At 33.6% G+C, this 21,511-nt stretch overlaps 1 protein-coding gene across 1 annotated transcript in view; it reads right to left on the reverse strand.

Annotated features, from left to right (window-relative positions):
* Positions 1–6,241: 6,241 nt before the first annotated feature.
* Positions 6,242–21,511, reverse strand: part of LOC126815245 (charged multivesicular body protein 4b) — a 55,392-nt gene continuing 40,122 nt past the window's right edge. The window contains exon 4 of the mRNA XM_050540805.2: positions 6,242–6,382. Within this exon, the coding sequence (XP_050396762.1) occupies positions 6,242–6,382 (141 nt within the window). The remainder of the gene's footprint in view (positions 6,383–21,511) is intronic.

The following is a 21,511-nucleotide window of genomic DNA, read 5'->3' on the forward strand; positions in this document are numbered from 1 at the left end:
GGGCCTTTTCGATTAAAAGGTGAAAAAAGGTGTAAAAATAAGCTATTTACATCCCATCCAGCGTCTTCATATATATTTCGATATATTTCTTTGTAACTTTCATAAACGCGTACCAATAACCCATACAAAGAAAAGGTATGTTTAAATTAGTTTCTAATATCTGTAGTTTTGTAACTTTCATAAACGCGTAGCAATAACCCATACAAAGAAAATGTATGTTAAAATTCGTTTCTAATATCAGTAGTTGCCGAGAAATAGACAATTTTGCTTGAGTCACTTTTCACGTTATTTTGTCTGTAAAAGCAACAAGTAGTATTCGATTTTCAATTTTCTATCACCATTTGATGCCTAATGCCACTTTTGACTTGGTCAAACTATTTTAACACTTTCACTGTCACCGTAATTGACGTTATTTGGGCAATAACCAAATTTTTAGCCTTGAAAACAAATATTTTATTTAAATGAGTCATATCTGTTAATTTGTGTAAAATTATGATATTTGATTCCAATCAAAAAAATAGAATGAACCCAACCACAAAATGGTTTATAACTTGATCAGTTGCCGAGAAATAGACGATTTTCTACAAGTCACTTTTCGTGGTTTTTGGTTCATAAAAGTGTCAATTATTATCTGATTTTCATAAAATTTTCACCATGTGATGTATAATGTCATTTACGATTTCATAAAAGTAATTTAAGATTTTCGTTATCACCGGAAGTAATATCATTTTGGCAAATTCTGTATTTTTAGCCTCCAAAGCAATTTTTTGTTGTAATGCGTTCTATTTATTATTCGTTTAAAGTCATGATATTTGATTCCAATGGACATATAGTATAAATCAATACGATCAAATTGATATCAAAAATTGTTTCTAACACCTTACGTTGCCGAGAAATAACCATTTTTTGCATTTTAATTTCAGTTTATGGGTTCTGGGTTAATTAATTATTGCCTGATTTCTATAAAAGAAAAGCTAATATGTTCCCTCTATAGGGTCCACAAGCTAAAAACGCGATTTTTCGTACAATCAAGGGCCATAATTCAGGAAGTTACGATCCGATATGCGCGAATATCGAAAGGAACCAAGATCTTTGGGTTATAAAAATGCATTTCAAGTTTCATCAAAATCAGATCAAAATTGTGACCTCTATAGGGTCCACAAGCTAAAAACGATACATGCCAATATCGAAAGCAGCCGAGATCTTTTGGGGATAAACCTATATTTCAAGTTTCGTCAAAATGGGATAAGAATTGTGACCTGTAGAGAGTCCACAAACAATTGTGGACGGACGGACGTCCAGACATACGGATGTCCGGATGGACAGGGGCGACGACAATATACGTCCAAATGAAAATTTGGGCGTATAAAAATTGTGACCTGTAGAGTGTCCACAAACAATTGTGGACGGACGGACAGGGGTGACAACAATATACGTCCACCCACATGAAAATGTGGGCGTATAAAAAGCAGGGGCTATAACTCTAGAACAGAAGGTTTGATATGTACCAAAATCGAACTGATCCAAGAACTTTTGATACCTAACCCTTCCAGTGCTAGTACACAGCATTGAGGTTTATAAAAACTTTTTTGAAAATGTACGGCGGTGTAAGCAGATTTTCGGTTGCCAGTTCTCGCGGCTATTTAATCAGCAAATGGAAATAATCAATTCGATTAAGTAGAATTATTTCCCATAACTCTTCAGTATTAGCGACATGAACAACTCTCTAATTTTTATTTCCGCTTAGACCCCCACAGCAAATTTAGAAGTGCAGATAGACCAGAAGAGACATAATATGTTACAAGAAGTTCAAATAAGTTTATTTATAGTCAAAACTCAATATCTATTATCATGACATTTACTTACATGCACATATAATTTACTTATTTACACAAATCAACTAGAACAGATACGTTATAATATACATCAACAAATATAGGTAATCTTATTCAGATGTTATTTCAACAACCCTTATAAAACTTATGTAATTTTTTACTTTGACAACTGCTTAAAATCAATAATAAAACTAATTTAATTTCTGTTTACGATCTTAGATGTACATGTACATCATCATGATATAAACATGAATGTTCACTGAGCAGCATTCCTACTGAAAAATATACATGTAATCACAAGATTGCAAATCAACACAATTTACTTTCTCTTCATTTTCAATCATCTGCATCTTATTATTCATTTTCATGTAGTTGAAATTGATATCTGAGTAGTATTTTAGCAACAGATAAATATATATCTCAGACTGCTGTTACCAATCTAGGTATTATCCCCTGATTTGTGCAAAGGACCAACAAGAAGACAAGCCCAATTACCAAGTTATCATTAAATCAAGGAATTATTATCATCACCAAAAAAGAAGATTGCTTGCCTATTGTATCTAATAGAAAATAAAAATCTGGGCAATCGTATGTTATGAGTGATAGTCCCACAATATGTTTAGACACATCTTTTCTTATTTAAAGGTCTACAAACTAGTAGTACACATACTAAGACCAAACATATTATTCACAGGCACTTGACGTGATTAAAATAAAACTTTGTACTACTGCTTGACTATATATTGCAGTATATACAATGTTTCTCACCCGCCATGTTGTTTTCACTGGGTCAAGACATTTCGTCTGCTATCATCTCGCAATACTCACTAGTTCTAACACTTTCCGTCGCTTTTATTGCTAACGAGACCTTATTTGATCACTATTAAGCTTCCAATGTAATTAAATTGGTCATTTTACAGCGTTATCAATTGTGAGATGATAGCAGATGAAATGTCTTGAAAGAGTTAAAACAATATGGAGGGTAAGAAATCTTGTATATACTGTAATATAAAGTCAAGCAGTAGTAAGAAGTTTTATTTTAATCCCTTCAAGTGCCTGAGATATTATTGTATCATAGTAAAACAATGTTTGTGATAAACATACATCTGACTTACAGTTTACTAATATTTACAATCAGAAAGTTCACAACTTTTTAATACATGTAGAATATAAATAAACCAGATGCTATCCATCAATTTTGTGTAGGCTTAAAGATAGATCTGGTTATAATTTTTATTTTTTTTCAAATTCTATTAGTTTCTGAGTAAAGTTTTTGTCTCTCTGTAAAATAATAGATTAAATATTCTTAACATACGAATTATACAGGTCCAATATCGTACATATAAATATGACACAGTAATATCCAATTTAATGAATAATTCTCTTGTGATATTTTATAATTATCTTTTATTTGAATAATAGTAATGGTATTGCAAGTTAAATGCTACACAGCCAATCTAATGTTAATAATGTAACTTATGTAGAATTTAAGAGCCAGGATAGGAATTTATAAATATTACAATATTACACAATCTAAATGTCAAGAAATCTAGATCACAAAAACTTATGTCCTTACTGCTCGAAAGCAAAACAGAAATACAGCTTTAATTACAACTGTGTTAAAACATATTTTTGATTAATATATTCAACAAAAACAATGGGAGAATAAAACCAACACTATAATACATTACATATTTTTCAAATTTTGATAAAAATGATATGGACCATGACATTTGACAGCAAAGTTGCTTTCTAACACCCTAGAGTTTACATACTCTTTAAGTTTGAATTTAGAATAAATGTATCACAAATGCTTGAAACTAACTTAATGTAAAGGTTGATTTTATGATATATTTTCAACTACAGATATAAGATAAAGAGACAGATGAATCATACATGTATGAATAAACCAATACATAATGCTGATAGTTCATTGCTATGTATTTTCTTTTAAATGTTATTTAAATCTGTCAATATGGTGTGTACATGTGTGTATTACAAGGTCCAGCTCTATAAGGCATATTATATCTTTATAAAGTCGTTCTATGATGCCCAGGCTGCCAGTTGGTTCATTTCATCATCATCTTCTGCAACAGGTTTTCTTCCTGCAAAGATTACAAGAATAATATTTCTTTAATACACTGTTCATGTCTATCCAGCATTTATCATCTGATTAGATAAATAGTTTGGGCAAAATCTCTTTCCTTGCATTACACATGTGACCATTGTAATGAACAATTACCATATTTACATCCCAGAATGACTGAAGGTATATGTGTTGACAATCTCTAGGAAAAGATAGATTGCCCGACAATGAAACATACGCCCACAGCAGCTAAATCGTCCGGGCAGTCAACAAGAGTTGTCGCATATTTTTACTTTTTTCTGTAATGAAACATTTATAATACACTAAAATCTGATTAAGAGCAACAACTCATGAAGTAATTATCAGAAAACAATTAGAATTTGTTTGGTTTTTATAAAGTTCTGCCTAACTATTAATATCATGGATTTAGCTGTTCAAATCATAAAAATTCATTGAAAATCAATATACTTGTTTGTCTCAAGATCTTAAACTCTGTGTATCAATCTGAAGTCAATCGGATGATAACTTTAGCCTTTAGAGCGTCACAAAGTGATGAGATGAAGGGCCATAACATTGGCAGTAATTATCGGGAATCGTTGAAAATCAATAGGATTCTTCGTCTCATGACCTTAAACAGTGTGTATAAATTTATAGTCAATCAGATATTAACTTTGGCCTCTAAAGTGTCCACAAGATTTCCTAAAGTGATCAAGGGCCATAACTCTGGCAGTAATTATCGGAAATAGCTGAAAATCAATAGGATTCTTCGTTACATAACCTTAAACACTGTGTATAAATTTCAAGTCAATCAAATATTAACTTTGGCCTCTAGAGCGTTCACAAGATTTCTTGAAGTGATCAAGGGCCATAACTCTGGCAGTAATTATCAGAAATCACTGAAAATGAATAGGATTCTTCGTCCCATGACCTTAAACACTGTGTATAAATTTAAGTCAATCGAATATGAACTTTGGCCTCTAGCGCATCCACAAGATTTTTCAAAGTGATCAAGGGCCATAACTCTGGCAGTAATTATCGGAAATTGCTGAAAATCAATAAACTTCTTCGTCTCATGACCTAAAACACTGTGTATAAATTTAAAGTCAATCGAATATTAACTTTGGCCTCTAGAGCGTCCACAAGATTTTTCAAAGTGATCAAGGGCCATAGCTCTGGCAGTAATTATCGGAAATCGCTGAAAATCAATAGGATTCTTCGTCTCATGACCTTAAACACGGACGGACGGACGGAGGCGACGACAATATATTTCCTAAACAACATGACATAGTTCAGTATCTACCACATTTAAAATTCTTTTTCTTCAAATCTTACAAATAATAACAAATCTACAATTTCTTGCTGAAATTAATTTGTGGTATGATGTATTCCATACTGGTGAACATCACTGTCACTAGAATAGTAATAACACTTTTAACTTAAAAGTGTTATTACACGTGGAATTAAGAGGTGTAAACGTGCCGAATCTAATACGTCTGATGTCGGGAGAAAAGATTCTATTTTGATGGCATATTGTCGGATTTATGATCATATTTTGAATGAGGTTTTTGTTTTTAAATAAATAAATAAACACGCTAAGAAATGTTGACAAATATTTCGATTGGAATAACGTAAGTAGTTACGGTAATTGTTTTAGATGATAGCGCGTGCTTAGAGTCGAATGGGACTATTTAGCAGTTGGTGTCACTCGCTCGTTGTATTAGAGCGACGTTTACTACGGTTTACGGCCAAATAAATTTCGGGATGTCATTTTTTTTTACCTTCCATATATAAATCGAAACGGAGTATAAGACGAATGCCGGGACTTTGCTGAAAAATGCATCGACTTATGACCCGAAAAATACGGTAATATGGGGGGAATTTGAAAGAGGTACGGATGGGCAGTAATCGGCACGCTTTCATTCTATGGTATTACGATGACGATGTCATGTAAATTTGTAGGAATATTATTGACATCAATTTGAATACCATACGGGAATTAAATATGAAAAATAACGAGGTGCACCTATTTTTTTTATTAAGTATGAATTTGAATATTTTGTTGACACGTGATTCTTAATTGTGGTTTGAAAACGCCTGCTTAAATAACAAAAAGAGTTATTATGTCCCTTTATTTTCGGGAAGAAAATGTCCGACAACTAAAATTTTGAAATCACATCACTGCTTTTAAGTGTAGGTATTCCCAATTCTTAATCCGTGTGTCACTGCACTGGGAAGGCTGGAGGTAACTCAAGGGAGGAAAATGAACCAGTCAATATATGAAAATAGTGACATAAAAATCACTTGATATTGAAATAATGAATTATAAACAAAGGTATATATTACTTTCAGGTTCAGATACAGGTACGGATGGCAAGTCTTCCGTAGCGGGACCATTTACATCTAATAGTTGTTTTTCTATTTCTTCTTGTTCCAATTCTTCTAATTCAGCCATTAAATCATCCTGAAATATAAAAAAAAACAATTTGTAAAATTGAAAGTACATCAAATCTAACTTCTTTGAGTGGCATTTAGTAATTGAACCATAACACACTAAAAACTATTTATGGAATAACAATTACTACTACTAGTCTATTAACATGTGATGATACACTCGTCTTTATTAAGGAAATGATAACATATGTGTGTGAGTTAGTTGTATTTTACGTCCGCTTCCACCGAGGTGATATCGCAGACAAATAATATATATAGGTATGTGTGTGTGAAATAGCTTTATTTAACACTTGCTTTCACTGAAGTGATCTTGCAAACAATACATATAAGTGTGTGAAATAGCTTCCACTGAAGTGATATCACAGACATTAGCTGTTGTTGTTTATTACAGATTTAACGTCCAATACAATAAATATGATATTATGGACAGGTTGATTTAATTAAATTATTTACACTTGAAAATTGTTAAAAACACAAAATAAAAAAGTCCTCGGATATCAAAAGTTTCTTAAAACACACTGTTGTATGAAGAGAGGGTGCGTCATCTTCTCCCTTTGTCATAATATTAATAATAAAGTTAAAACAGACATATTAGTAAAACCCTAAGTATTTATACATTGAAGCCATAAATATATACATAATAACAACAAGTACTTGATTAACGCAATCTACTGGCTAATAGGTATATCAGTGACTAACCCTAAGTATAAACAGTATAGAAAGGGAGCCCTAAATGATTACATAGGTGGGTAGTAATCACTGAATCAGTATGCCTTGTGTACATCGGTGTTAACAGCAATTAATCGGATATACTATGCAGCCAGTAACTATTTTCCAAGACTAAGAAATCATTGTGAATAAATTTATAAAAGTTAGATAATGCAATGGGTATACTATAATAAAAGATTGGTTTCCAGGCAACGAAACATACGCCCACAGCAGCTAAGTCATCCGAACAGTCAACAACAGTTCTCGCATATGTTTTCTATTGTTGGTATAATCCAATAAGTTAGATGTTACTCTTTGATATTCTGACGACGTAACATCTAACATCCGAACAGTCAAAAGCTTGTCACAAAAGTTGATAACTAGTTTACTTCTTTCAGCGGATGGCAAAATTCACAATTTTCAGTTATCTGCACTGCTAACACATTAAACTTACATATCATATCTATCTATGTTCCGAAAAATCTTTTTTGCTGTCTATTGTAAGAGATTTCACAAAAATCTTCGCCTACAACAGACAAAACACAGTGAAACAGGAAATGACCTACATTGGCGAAAGTTGAAATCTGGCATCGTGCACATTTACGAACGGAATTCGTTAAACAAAACAAAATTTTTAATCATTTTAAATTTATTTTTAGTGATGGTCAGATTATCGGTTTCACCATTAAGTAGCCTAATTGGCCGATGAGTGGCCTAGCAGAAGAAATTTTACCGATATTTGTGTAGCCGATATCTGTTCAAAATGACTCGGCAGCCAAATATCTTTTCATAAAATATTATTCAAATTGTGAACAAAGCATTCTCTCTAGTCTCTTACTTAAAATGGCAATCGGCCCTTTTATTTTAGTTGATATTTTCAACTCTATAGATAGAAAAAGCGGGAAAATGTCACGTTACATTGATAAGACAGAAGCTATCATAATCAGCCGGTAGCGATGAAACATTCTACGAACACCGACAAATTTAAGGACTTATATTGTAATCAACATTTAATAATATTTTATAAATAATAATCTCAATCATACCGCCAATGCTAGAATTTACCACTACGTACCGCAACGGCAAAACTGTCGTAAAAAGTAAAAACTGAAGCAAACATGGACTGCTACAGTAATAAAAATAGCCCAAATTGCGCCGTTGTCCACGTATCAAAAAGTTATGCCTTTTATATACATGTAGACGCATGAAATGCATAGGTAATAACTTTTCAATATCATACAGGGGCTTGGGATTTGGTCAATAATTCAGAAATGTAAGATTTAGTGTCCCAAGCCTACCGTTATAATTTATTTTTTCATAAAAATTCTCACTTTCTAAAATAGTGGCCTTATTATAGAAGGTTATGGCAGAGCTGTGTGAAATTTGATGAATCAGTTTTAGTTATGATTGACATGATGGCAACCGTTGGGAACACGAATAACTCAATGATCGAAAGGAAAACAAATTTCGATGACTTTATTACTCCAAGAAGACTCTGTACTTATGACAGTACCACCAAACACAATTAGGACCAGATTAATTGACACTGAAAATGATTGCACGGGCCGTTTGCACTAAGGACCAGGTATCATTCAGATTTGATGAAAAAAGGAAAGAAACTGAGCTTACCATCTAGAATCTAATACACATATTCAATAGATTGCCATCCAGAAAGTATTAAATGCCATCAAGATTCATGAAAAAAAGGGCTAGTTTCTGCTACCATGTAGTTTAAGAAACACTGTTTAGTTTTGACATTGGTTGTCTAGTTTATGACCATTTAGTTTAGTTTTGATATTGGTCGTCTGGTTTATGACAATTTAGTTTCATAAACTAGACGACCGATGTCAAAACTAAACAGTGTTTCTTAAACTACATGTAGCACAAACTGGACATTATTTGATGAATTTTGACGACAGCATTTAACACTTTCTGGATGACAATCTATTAACTGGATACGAGTATTAGATTCTAGATGGTAAGCTCAGTTTCTTTCCTTTTTTCGTCAAATCTGAATGATACCCGGTCCCTAGTGTTGTCTATCTACAAATATAAAAATTGCACGTTCAGTGACGGAAAATGACAACAGTATTTGTTAAATATGAAGAAAGGCAGTCATGCAGTGTCAGCTAATTTTAGCTACGGCATTTATAAATTTTTGGTGCCGTTGTAGAAGAATCCTAATTTCAAGAACTGGTCATAATTTAGGCCTACTAATTAATCATGCAGAAAATAATTATTAAGTTCTCAATAGACATTGTGTATTTTCAATTACGTGTGAAGAGCGACCTAATTATTCCTTCAATAAACATCGTCTTCTATCCTGATATAAAATCTCTAGAAAAACAGTACATACGCAATCCATAGAAATATTGTACTAAAATGCACTTCGTTTCGCGTAAAACAGCCACAGGGTTCCTCAAATTTTAATGCGGAGGATATGACGTCGAAAAAAGGTCAAAATATCCCAACATTGTAACTTAAAGTGAAAGAAATGTTGGTGTATCTGGGTTCAATTTAGTCTAAAACCAAAGAGTAGCAAATTTTTGTGACAGATTCACATTTTGTAATCAATTCAAAATTTAAATAGCATTTGCTCAGATTTGAGGAGCAGTAAACTGTACATTACAAAAATTTGCAATTCTGATAAATAAACAATATTATAATCTTTAGTCTTGTTTTATTATTCATTTACATGTGTTTGCGTAAATTGTCTGCCTTGAGTGCCAATCTTGTGGTTCAATGAATTGCCCTACTGAAATTTCTCGAGCAGTTTATTTTATGTTCATACTTAGCACAAAGTTAGCACAAAGTTCATAGTTTAACCATGTATGATTTTTGTCATATTTTTGTATCCACGAATGTACCGTGGCTAATTTTATTCCATTTGTTTGTCTTTTCATACAAAACATAATGAATCGCACTTCACAAGTTTGAAAGCAATTTTTGGCTAATGAATAAAACAATTCTATTGCTTTTACCGCGATTTGAAAGTTGTGATTTTTGACTTTTCGCGGAAGAAAGGTTTTTCAACGAACGGCGGCCATTTTGTCTGTCAATTTTGGGCCGATTTTCACAAATTTCAAACTCAACTGTCCTTAGGGTGGAACGGTAATATAATAATACGGTTTTTTAAATCAGATAAAAATTATAACCTCTAATTGGTCCACAAGCTAAAAACAAGATTTTTCGTACAATCAGGGGCCATAATTCAGGAAGTTACGGTCCAATATGGGCAAATATTGAAAGGAACCGTGATCTTTGGGTTATAAACTTATATTTCAAGTTTCAACAAAATCGGATAAAAATTGTGACCTCTATAGGGTTCACAACCTTGATATACCATATTTTTACGCTATTTGAGAATGAACGGCGGCCATTTTGTCTGTCAATTTTGGGCCTATTTTCACAAAATTCAAACTCATTCATCCTTAGGGTGTAACGGTGATATAATAATACGGTTTTTTAAATCGGATAAAAATTATGACCTCTATAGGGTCCATAGTTTAACCATGTATGATTTTTGTCATATTTTTGTATCCACGAATGTACCGTGGCTAATTTTATTCCATTTGTTTGTCTTTTCGAGCTAGCAGACGCCGCCATTTTATCTTAGCACGCGCTCACGGTAGTCTTAAATAACCAGACGGACAAAACTTTGGTAACTGCGATTAATTGTATACTGGATAATTTGGACTTGCGGGACTATTTTCTCATAGCAACCGGCAGTGATTTACCTTGGAATTACCAGACAGTTAGTTTTTCTATATTGAACGCATTATACATGTCCGCCTGGGAAATCGCAAGCAAAACTGACTTTTGATCGCGTCACAGAATAGACAAAATAATTAACTAAAGTTTAAGTCTGGAAAAACAAGACAAGATGGGTTTTTTTACCGGCGGTATTGTTTTCTACAATTTACCAATTTATTAATTAAAACTAGTCATGATACTTTTATCCAAATGAAGTATTTTCATACAAAACATAATGAATCGCACTTCACAAGTTTGAAAGCAATTTTTGGCTAATGAATAAAACAATTCTATTGCTTTTACCGCGATTTGAAAGTTGTGATTTTTGACTTTTCGCTAAAAACGCGATTTTTCGTACAATCAGGGGCCATAATTCAGGAAATTACGGTCCAATATGCGCAAATATCGAAAGGAACCAAGATCTTTGGGTTATAGGCTTACATTTCAAGTTTCAACAAAATCGGATAAAAATTGTGACCTCTATAGGGTCCACAACCTTGATATACCATTTTCTTACGCTATTTGACAACGAACGGCGGCCATTTTGTCTGTCAATTTTGGGCTGATTTTCACGAAATTCGAATTCAGTCGTCCCTAGGGTGTAACGGTGATATAATAATACGTTTTTTTAAATCGGGTAAAAATTATGACTTCTATAGGGTCCACAAGCTAAAAACGTGATTTTTCGTACAATCAGGGGTCATAATTCAGGAAGTTACGGTCCGATATGCACGAATATCGAAAGGAACCGAGATCTTTGGGTTATAAACTTACATTTCAAGTTTCAACAAAATCTGATAAAAATTGTGACCCCTATAGGGTCCACAACCTTGATATACCATATTCTTACACTATTTGGGAACGAATGGCGGCCATTTTGTCTGTCAATTTTGGGCCAATTTTCACGAAATTCGAACTCAGTCATCCTTAGGGTGTAATGGTGATATAATAAAACGTTTTTTTAAATCGGATAAAAATTATGACTTCTATAGGGTCCACAAGCTAAAAACGTGATTTTTCGTACAATCAGGGGCCATAATTCAGGAAGTTACGGTCCGATATGCACGAATATCGAAAGGAACCGAGATCTTTGGGTTATAAACTTACATTTCAAGTTTCAACAAAATCGGATAAAAATTGTGACCCCTATAGGGTCCACAACCTTGATATACCATATTCTTACGCTATTTGGGAACGAACGGCTGCCATTTTGTCTGTTAATTTTGGGCCTATTTTCACAAAATTCAAACTCATTCATCCTTAGGGTGTAACGGTGATATAATAGAACGGTTTTTTAAATCAGCTAAAAATTATGACTTCTATAGGGTCCACAAGCTAAAAACGTGATTTTTCGTACAATCAGGGGCCATAATTCAGGAAGTTACTGTCCGATATGCGCAAATATCGGAAGGAACTGAGATCTTTGGGTTATAAACTTACATTTCAAATTTCAACAAAATCGGATAAAAATTGTGACATCTATAGGGTCTACAAGCTAAAAACGTGATTTTTCGTACAAACAGGGGCCATAATCCATGAAGTTTCGATCCGATACATGCCAATATCGAAAGCAGCCAAGAACTTTTGGGGATAAACATATATTTTAAGTTTCGTCGAAATCGGATAAGAATTGTGACCTGTAGAGAGTCCCAAGCGCTGAAATAAGCGTCCGGACACGGACAATGTCCGGGCGAATTGACCCCTTTTGACAGGCCAAATTGCCTTTCGTCCGGACATAATTGTCCGACCGTGTTTTTGTAAAACATTATGTCAAAAATATTTGAGTCGATCGCTATTTATTATTAGACTCGAAAGTCCAGAACCAAAAATATCAATGACCCGAGTCATAGTGAAAATGTTACTATTTATATCTCGGCCGCGTGCAGATAAAATCTTCAATAATTTTTAAATCGACTCTTTTACGCTGGTTATATCAACGACCCGAGTCATAGTAAAAATATTACTATTTATACATGTATCTCTCTCGGCCACGTGAAGAAAAAATAATGAATAATATTGAGAATCGGCTCTTTTACACTGGTTATTCGAGTCTCGTAGCTAGCTTTGCATTACTTTCGTATATGATTAGCTCTAAATCACACCTAACATGACATGTAATTATATAAATTATTAGTTATAAAAGTAATAATATTTTAAAATTAGTTTACAAGAAAATGTCCAAGTTGACTATGGATGTAATTAGGGACAGATTTTTTATACGAAAATATCTCACTTTGTTGGACACTTCCAATGTGAATGTAAATAGAAGAGCCGTGAAAACATGTCGAATAAAATAACTTCTTACTTTTCCCAACCCTCGGACACGGATATCCCGGCTAGTGGGACCGTTCCAGAAAATTCAAAGACTGGTACTGTGTCTTAATCTTATGTCTCTCATAAAGACACTTCTAAACGGGGGGCGTCGCCGTCACCAGTTGGAAAATTACAAAAACGAGCCGTAGAACTAGAAAAGTGGATCAAAAATGACTTGGCAGATTCTGAACCATTTACGACAACTCATATTTAATTAAGATGTCTATTCTTTAGTTAAATTTGAATCTTAATCAGAGTTTTTAGGATTTAGTCCCCAGCCCAACCAAAGAGATTAATGACATTATTATATGAACTATAAAGTTGTATTCCATATACATATAAAAACTTAAAACTCCAGGTTGTATGTGAGTCATCAATTTATTTTATTAATAAATGTATGTATAATAATATATATAAACATAGTAAATTTCAACAGTTTTTTGGTTTAATATACTTTATAAAGTATTTGTCAGGCTGAAAATCTGAAATGTCCGGCCGAAAATCAGTTCAGCCTGACATGATGTCAGGCTGAACCTTAGCAGTTATTTCAAGGCTTGGAGAGTCCACAAACAATTGTGGACGGACGGACAGGGGCGACGGCATAATACGTCCACATGAAAATGTGGGCGTATAAAAATGCAATTTTTGACCATTTTCAACGCTATTTACCATAACCCAAAAGGTCATCACCACATTTTAAAGTAAGCAGTTTAAAATATTTGAAACCCATGTAATATCAAATGATATGGATTGTGTAAGTTTGAGAAAAATATGAAGGAGTTTGGGCTGTTACCATAGCAACTACATATTTTTTTACCGAAAAGCATTATTTTCCAATAATCATGACATCAATATTGATAATTGTATTATTTTAAAAACAGAAGCTATAGGACAAGATTTTAAAAAATAAATAAAATGAAAATATTTATATGTCTTCCCCCAAGAGCTAGAAAGGGGTTCCCTTTTGAAGAACATTCTGCAGTAGCTAGTTGTCCATTTTGGCCATTATTAAGACATAAATAAAATATAAAGGAATTAAGATCTTGAAGAGAAATTTTGTTTACAAGTAAATATGTTTGTGAATTTTTAAAATTACTTATCTTTACTCTTGTATATTACTTAATATTTGGTTTTTATAGCAATCAAAACGAAAACAAACACCCCAAAAAAGGCAATGTTATTCCATTTTCAATGATGTTTACCATGACAAACCAATTGATCGCCACATTTTAAGTACAGTAGCAGAAAGCATTTTAGCATATATTTATAGCCAATTTAATATAAAATATTAAGAATTGTATAATTTTAGTGAATTATTAAGGATTTTGGATGGTTTTGGATGTTTTTAAAAAACGGACAACTCTTGTTTCATTATCATTGTTCTCAGCATTCCTTGCTTACATTATTGTTAGAATTCTGCTTACATATTATTTTCTACTCAGAAGATAACATTGACCAATAAAAAATTATTCTCTAAATCTAAAGACTAAAGAGTAAAAGTAGGTTACTCAGTTACTGATAGGCTATGGTAGGCCTAGTCATGTTTATAAAGGCCTAGGCCTAAAAGCTACAATTTAACTCAAAGAATTGTTATGTTTTTACTTCACTTTTGAATATTTCTATTATTCCTTCAAGGTATGTAGCCCATTGAGCAGCTTCCTTTTTTTGTATATTTTAATCAATGTAAATAAATATCGAATCAAGGCCCAATTAAGGCCTTCGGTTTGTCGGTTCATTCAATTTGTTTAACTCTGGCCAACAAATATGTGATACTCGAGGTGTTAAATATAGTTTCCTAAAAAAAAAAAAGAATTAAAATTATAATAATCAGTATGACAACTGTTATATAATGCTAAATTATTTAGTAAAACGTTTTGCGAAAATTGGGTATCCGTATCAATACTCAGTGATGATAGTAATTAGGATATTATTGACATGAATGACCTAATTCATATTCTATGTCGGTTCCATCATCTCAAACGAAATGTTGTAAATCGCCAACAGCAAATCCAGAAATTGAGCCATTTTTCAAATTATTTCAGCTAGTTGGTCCAACTTTATTTGGGTATAATTCCCGTTTAAGTAAGTGGATAGAAATTGATGTACTAATTATCAGTAGTACCTGACCCGTGTGGATGTTTTCCGGTTTCATTTCCATTCGTGTGCACAGAAATGCTTTAAAATTGGGCTTGAATAATTCGGTGAACAGCGAATTTATGATTTCAGAGCATTGAAACATTCGTCAATTTTACGGAATTTTTCAATTCTTGAAAAATGTTTGGTGTTAAAAGTAGAGACGTGTGGTCGTTGAGAGGAAATTTCCATTCGATTTTATATTTATATCCTGTCACATGGTTATAAAAGCTCGCGAATATGAGTCACGTGATGTAAACACAGTCAACCCAGCGAAAGGCGTGAAAAAAATGGAATTAAAGGAGCTAAGTCTCTAACTCAATATCATTAAAAATTTTCAACTTTTAAAACACGAATTATTTGTCAATTTAAAACAACATTGATGCTGTGATCTTACCGGAAAAGGGTAGGCTTCTGATATCCAATATTTAAGACAAAATAAATATTTTACCATTGGTACACGAATCGTGTACCATAATGCGTTTCAGCCCCAGTTCTAGCAAGAGACTAGAGGAACGAGGCTAGACATATTGCACCAAACCAAACGGCTTATGTAGACTGGGATAACCAGACGCTAGGAATTTGCACTCAATTGAGACTGCTGGCTTATTTCACGGAACATAACTGATTTGAAATTAGAGTAAAAACGGAAACGATTGAATGTAAATCAGTTTATATACATTCATATTACGGTATTATATGAGTTGCGACCCACTTGTGTCAATTTCTAGGTCCCAAATATTAGCGATTTAGCTCCTTTAACTATCCTTATTTATTTTCACGCAAGTCCTTTATTCATATAACATAACGCTTACTTCATAAATAAACATCGGAGTTGCCTTTCGACGTAATTTACCGCGAATATGAGTCAAAGGAACATGGAATACATTTTAGTTTTGGTGTTGAAATGACGTCATAACAAGGCAAAACTACGCGATTTATTTTTGACAAAATTGCTCATTGTATACCATTTTCAATTGCTTGGCGGGCGCACTTACCATGCTCCGATTTTTTTGATTTTAATAGCATCAAAACGACAATAAAATGAACTTTCAATCGGTCGGGGGTGCTATATTGACAAATGCCTAAAAAAAAGATTGCGTGAATTGAAGCGTTCAACTTGCAAAAAATGCATGGTATTTCGAAATGCCAACAAAGCAACCCCGACCAATTGAAAGATCGTTCATTTATCTTTCTAATGATATTAGAATGAAAAAATAATATTAATAATAAGTGCGCCCGACGAGCACTTGAAGTGGGGTACCCTCGTTTAAAAACGTGACAAAATTTTTCAGCGTAACGTCAAAACACGGGAAATTAACGTTTTTCAACTTACGTTTATGAAATTAACGAAATGAACACATATATAAAATTTATATCAAACAAAAGATCAGGATACCGGCTTCCAAAATATTTTAAAATTATTACAAAATATTAAATAGCCACCGTATGACGTTAAGTTAAAAAAGGGTTACAAATCGGGGAAAAAACGACTTTCTTCCAACGCGGGCAATGGAGCTGTGACACCTACTACAAGCTAAAAACATGATTTTTCGTACAGTCAAGGGCCATAATTCAGGAAGTTACGATCCAATATGCGCAAATACCAAAAGGAACCAAGATCTTTGGGTTATAAACATGTATTTCAAGTTTCATCACAATCTGATCAAAATTGTGAGCTCTAGAGGGTCAACAACCTTGATAGACCATATTTTTTACACTGTTTGCGTTCGAGGGGTGGCTATTTTGTCCGGCAGTTTTGGTCCGATTTTCGGGAAATTTGAACACAACCGTCATTAAGGTGTAACGGTGAAATATTCAAACAGGTTTTTATATCGGAATAAAATTGTGACCTCCATAGGGTCCACAAGCTAAAAAATGTGATTTTTCGTGCAAGTTACTGTCCAATATGCGCAAATATCGAAAGGAACCAAGATCTTTGGGTTGTAAACTTATATTTCAAATTTCAACTTTTGATGTTAGAGCGTTCACAAAGTTCAATAAAGTGAAACAAGGGCAATAATTCTAGAAGTAATAAACGGAAATTACTGAAATTCAATAGGATTCTCCTCTTTACTAATTTAAATGACGCATGCAGATCGGCAGATAACTTTTGATGTTAGAGCGTTCACAAAGTTCAACAAAGAGAAACAAGGGCCATAACTCTAGACATAATACACAGAATTTGCCGAAATTCAACAGGATTCTTCATTTCACTAATTTAAATACTGCTACCCCATAAAATAAGGTAGTTTAGGAGGAATTTAAAACAGGTACAGGTCAGTACGCTTTCTTTCTATTCTATTACAACAACACATAATTTTGTGGGAATATTGCCGAACATTATGTACATCAGATAAACTACTTTTAAAGCCCAAAACTGTTCAACTAGTCTCTTATATAATCTACCATTTAGTTTAACATGTTGAACATCTCTACATTCTTTTAAAACACAACTTAAAACACATTTATTTAATCAGGCTTTTAACTGACTCTGTATACAATCGTTAACATGTCCATAATCTTGTTGTTTATGTATGATTTACATTGTAAATTTGTAAAGTGCCCCTGAACATGTTATATGAAAGGGCGCACTATAAATATGCTGTAATAATAATAATAATAAATTTGAATACCGTACAGGGATTAAATATGAAAAATAACCAGGGCCACCTATTTTTTATTACGTATGAATTTGAACATTTTGTTGACACGTGATTTTTATACTCCCATCGCCCCGTCCAGACATCGATAAATAACTGGACGGGCCTACATCTTTTTATTTGGAAGATGGTGGGTTAGTCCTGTGAGCCAATTGTTTTTGTCGGGGAAAACTATGTGTCAAGGATAATTTGTTCATGGATCTATAAAATTCTCCTTTGCAAATATTTATATTGTCCCTATTTATGTCCGAAACATATTTTATCCAGATATTGAACAGTATTGTCATTATCGGAAATAAAAAAAACCCTGTCCACTGAAATAAATTATCGATGTAGAAGTGAGGTCGTGCTTGCAAATATCAGCACACTCCCAGAGTTCGGGAGGATATTATTTAACCATTTTGATCAAGTGTGGAATATATGAGTGTGTGATCCGATGGTATGCCTTACTTACTGTCTTATTTGTCTTTATCTGACATTGAATACAGATGTATAATCCGGGATATTATATTCGATAATGGGGAGATCCAAACACGTATGCTACTAAACTAGGTCAGTCCATCTACTGTACTGTCATGAATCCAAGAATAAAAACTCACATGATATAAATCCTTTGTCTTGTAAAAATAAAATTGAAAAACCAGAGCTGAAAATTCTGTGAAAGCCTAACTACCGGTACCGGTAACAATATAATTCCAGCGAGCTAAAACGACTGGCCTTTCCGGCAATTCTTTCTAAATCTTGTGATTTAAAAGCAGACTTGATTATCAAATCTATTTCTTTAATGAAGATTTCACTACCATGCTGGAGACCATAGTCTTCGAAAAGAGGCACGTGCATAGGAAGAATAACAAAGAGTTTATCGTTTCTTAAATATAGGCTATCCCCACGTTTGACAGAAGGTCAGTTTAATAATGAAAATGTTAATGATAAAAAAATGATGTGTCGTCTGCCAGACAGCACTGATAGTTTACTTTCATGTTGAAGAGGTCACGGTCTTTCATTTCACGTCAGTTCCACACGTCATGATGAATGAATCTCTTGCAGAACTTCGAAATTCAAGGCATTTTGGGTGGGTAGCGTGTGTGTTTTGTTAATATTTATTGGGCCCACAAGTTAATGTTAGCACCTAAAACTTTCATAATGGCGTCTATCAGCGGGTCCAGTTGGCTTACAACTTTTCTTGCCGAATTTTAAACACTGGATCGGACCGTAACTTCATGGATTATGGTCCCTGATTGTACGAAAAATCACGTTTTTAGCTTGTGGACCCTATGGAGATCACAATTTTTATATGCACACATAGAAATGTGGACGTATATTGCCGTCGCCCCCGTCCGTCCATCGTCCACAATTTCTTGTGAATACTCTAACGCCAAAAGTTATCATTCAATTGTTTTAAAATTGATATATGTTGTTTACATTAGTGAGATGAAGAAGCATATTTCATTTCAATAATTTCCGTTTATAACATTTAGAGTTATGGCCCTTGTTTCACTTTGCTGAACCTTGCGAATGCTCTAATGCCAAAAGTTAAGAGCGTGTCCGCGAGAAAACCATGCAGAAGGTGCTAAGGCTTCAATCACAGATTTTGACCAAATTTGGTTTATAAGTTGGGATAGTCCCAAAACACATAAATGTGCAATATTAGATAAATCTTTCAATTCCTGTATGAGAAAATTGAAAAAACATTTTTCCTATGGTGAAATTGCCAAAATCTGTCTTTTCTCAAATACCAACTTTGGCAAGTCCTTACACCTTTACTATACGTAGCAGAAAGACCAAACTCACACAGTTTACCGATGACTCAGTGCTGTTACCACAATATTAACTTCAGACGATTCTGGCGAACGAGATCTGTATACTGACTGGATATCAAAGCCTGTCTAAATTCCCCATTTTTCGTCACCAAAAGTTTGACGCCCTATAGCTACTTCTTTCATGGGGTGGATTTAAAAAATTTATGCTCACGTGAACAAGCAACCTCCCAACATTTGATACAAAAAATAAAAATGACCGGAATCGACTTGACAAAAACTAGGTAAAGGAAACAATAACCCATGAAATTAACATGTAATTTCCCTATTTTGGAGATAATTAACCGTAGTAGATAAAAAAAACCTAACAATTTATTTTCCTTTTCATTCATATGGTGTTTACTACCAGGCCTAAAATACATTAGTATCTGTTTTATAAAAATATCTTGAAAAAAATTAACATGTAATTTCCCTATTTTGGAGATAATTAACCGTAGTAGATAAAAAAAACCTAACAATTTATTTTCCTTTTCATTCATATGGTGTTAACTACCAGCCCTAAAATACATTAGTATCTGTTTTATAAAAATATCTTGAAAAAAAATACTTTCAAAGGCCTGTAATCGTTCATGGCTCATCTGGCGTCAATGGGAATTGACTTCTGCAGTTGTCCACGACCTTCCATTGGAGTTTCGACGTGCTCAATCTTAACAAACATATCCATTACTCTCAAATAGACATTATTTTAAATAAAATAATCCAACGAAAATGAAAAATTCACCTAAAAGTGAGATTCGAACCACCAACCGCATGACTTCCCCTGACCCACCGTCTCACCGAGTTGCTTGTCCCAGGACCCCAAGGTCCATGTCGTGGGCCCTGTTCAGGGGGTTTGCCTAGGGCCTCTCTTATTCTAAATCCGGCCCTGAAGGTGCAGCTGACGGTGCCCAAGAGCTGTAGCTACCATACTACACTGTTCAATGTCACCTACTTCGACGCAATTAGGCTTCGTTGCCGTTAATATTTAAGCTTCCACATTTCTGTATTGTAGAAATCAGTGGATGTGTCCCAAAATGAATAGTGGAAACATGCTCTGAAATTAAACATTTTGTAGCCATTTTCGGTAACTTGTTTGAAAATGAAATCTTAAAGAGACAATACAACAAATATGTTAAAGGGACAATACGACAATACCAAATATACAATAAATACAAATACACACTTATATAGAGTACAACATGGTAAAAGTAATGGCTATGGATATGATGAAACGTATAAAAGTATAAAAGTCAAAAATTTTATTTCTCTAATTAAATTCGCAAAAAAATGTATCACAAAAGCTTTTTTTTAGCACTTTTCAATAAGCTGTATATTTTAAGTATGTTGCATTCCGGTCATTTTTTTTACACCTATGGATACTATGTGCTTAGCACTTCAAAACCATCAAAAGAAATTCTACTTGCGACCATGAAAGAAAAAGTTACAGTGTATCTTTTTCTGCACTATAAGGACAATGTGAATATGGTACCCTAAAACAAGTCCACACAAAATTAGTATGTACTGATTTTTTTTTTTCAAATTAGTGCTGGGGTAGAAGTTGACCACCCGCTTTATCAGACAGGGTCAAAATTAGAAGGTTGCTATTCCACCATAGAATGCAGTCTGTGCTTAAAAAAGGTGATAAATACACATGTGAAAACCGCAATTTTACCCATAAAATGAATAATTCCTGTACAGTCCTTTAGAGCGACATCAGACTGTAACCACTTCAGCATGTTACCTCTTGCCCCTAGGGGGTGTCATACCATAAGT

The sequence above is a fragment of the Patella vulgata genome, chromosome 3 (genome assembly GCF_932274485.2).
Source record: "Patella vulgata chromosome 3, xgPatVulg1.2, whole genome shotgun sequence".
Lineage (NCBI taxonomy): Eukaryota > Metazoa > Mollusca > Gastropoda > Patellidae > Patella > Patella vulgata.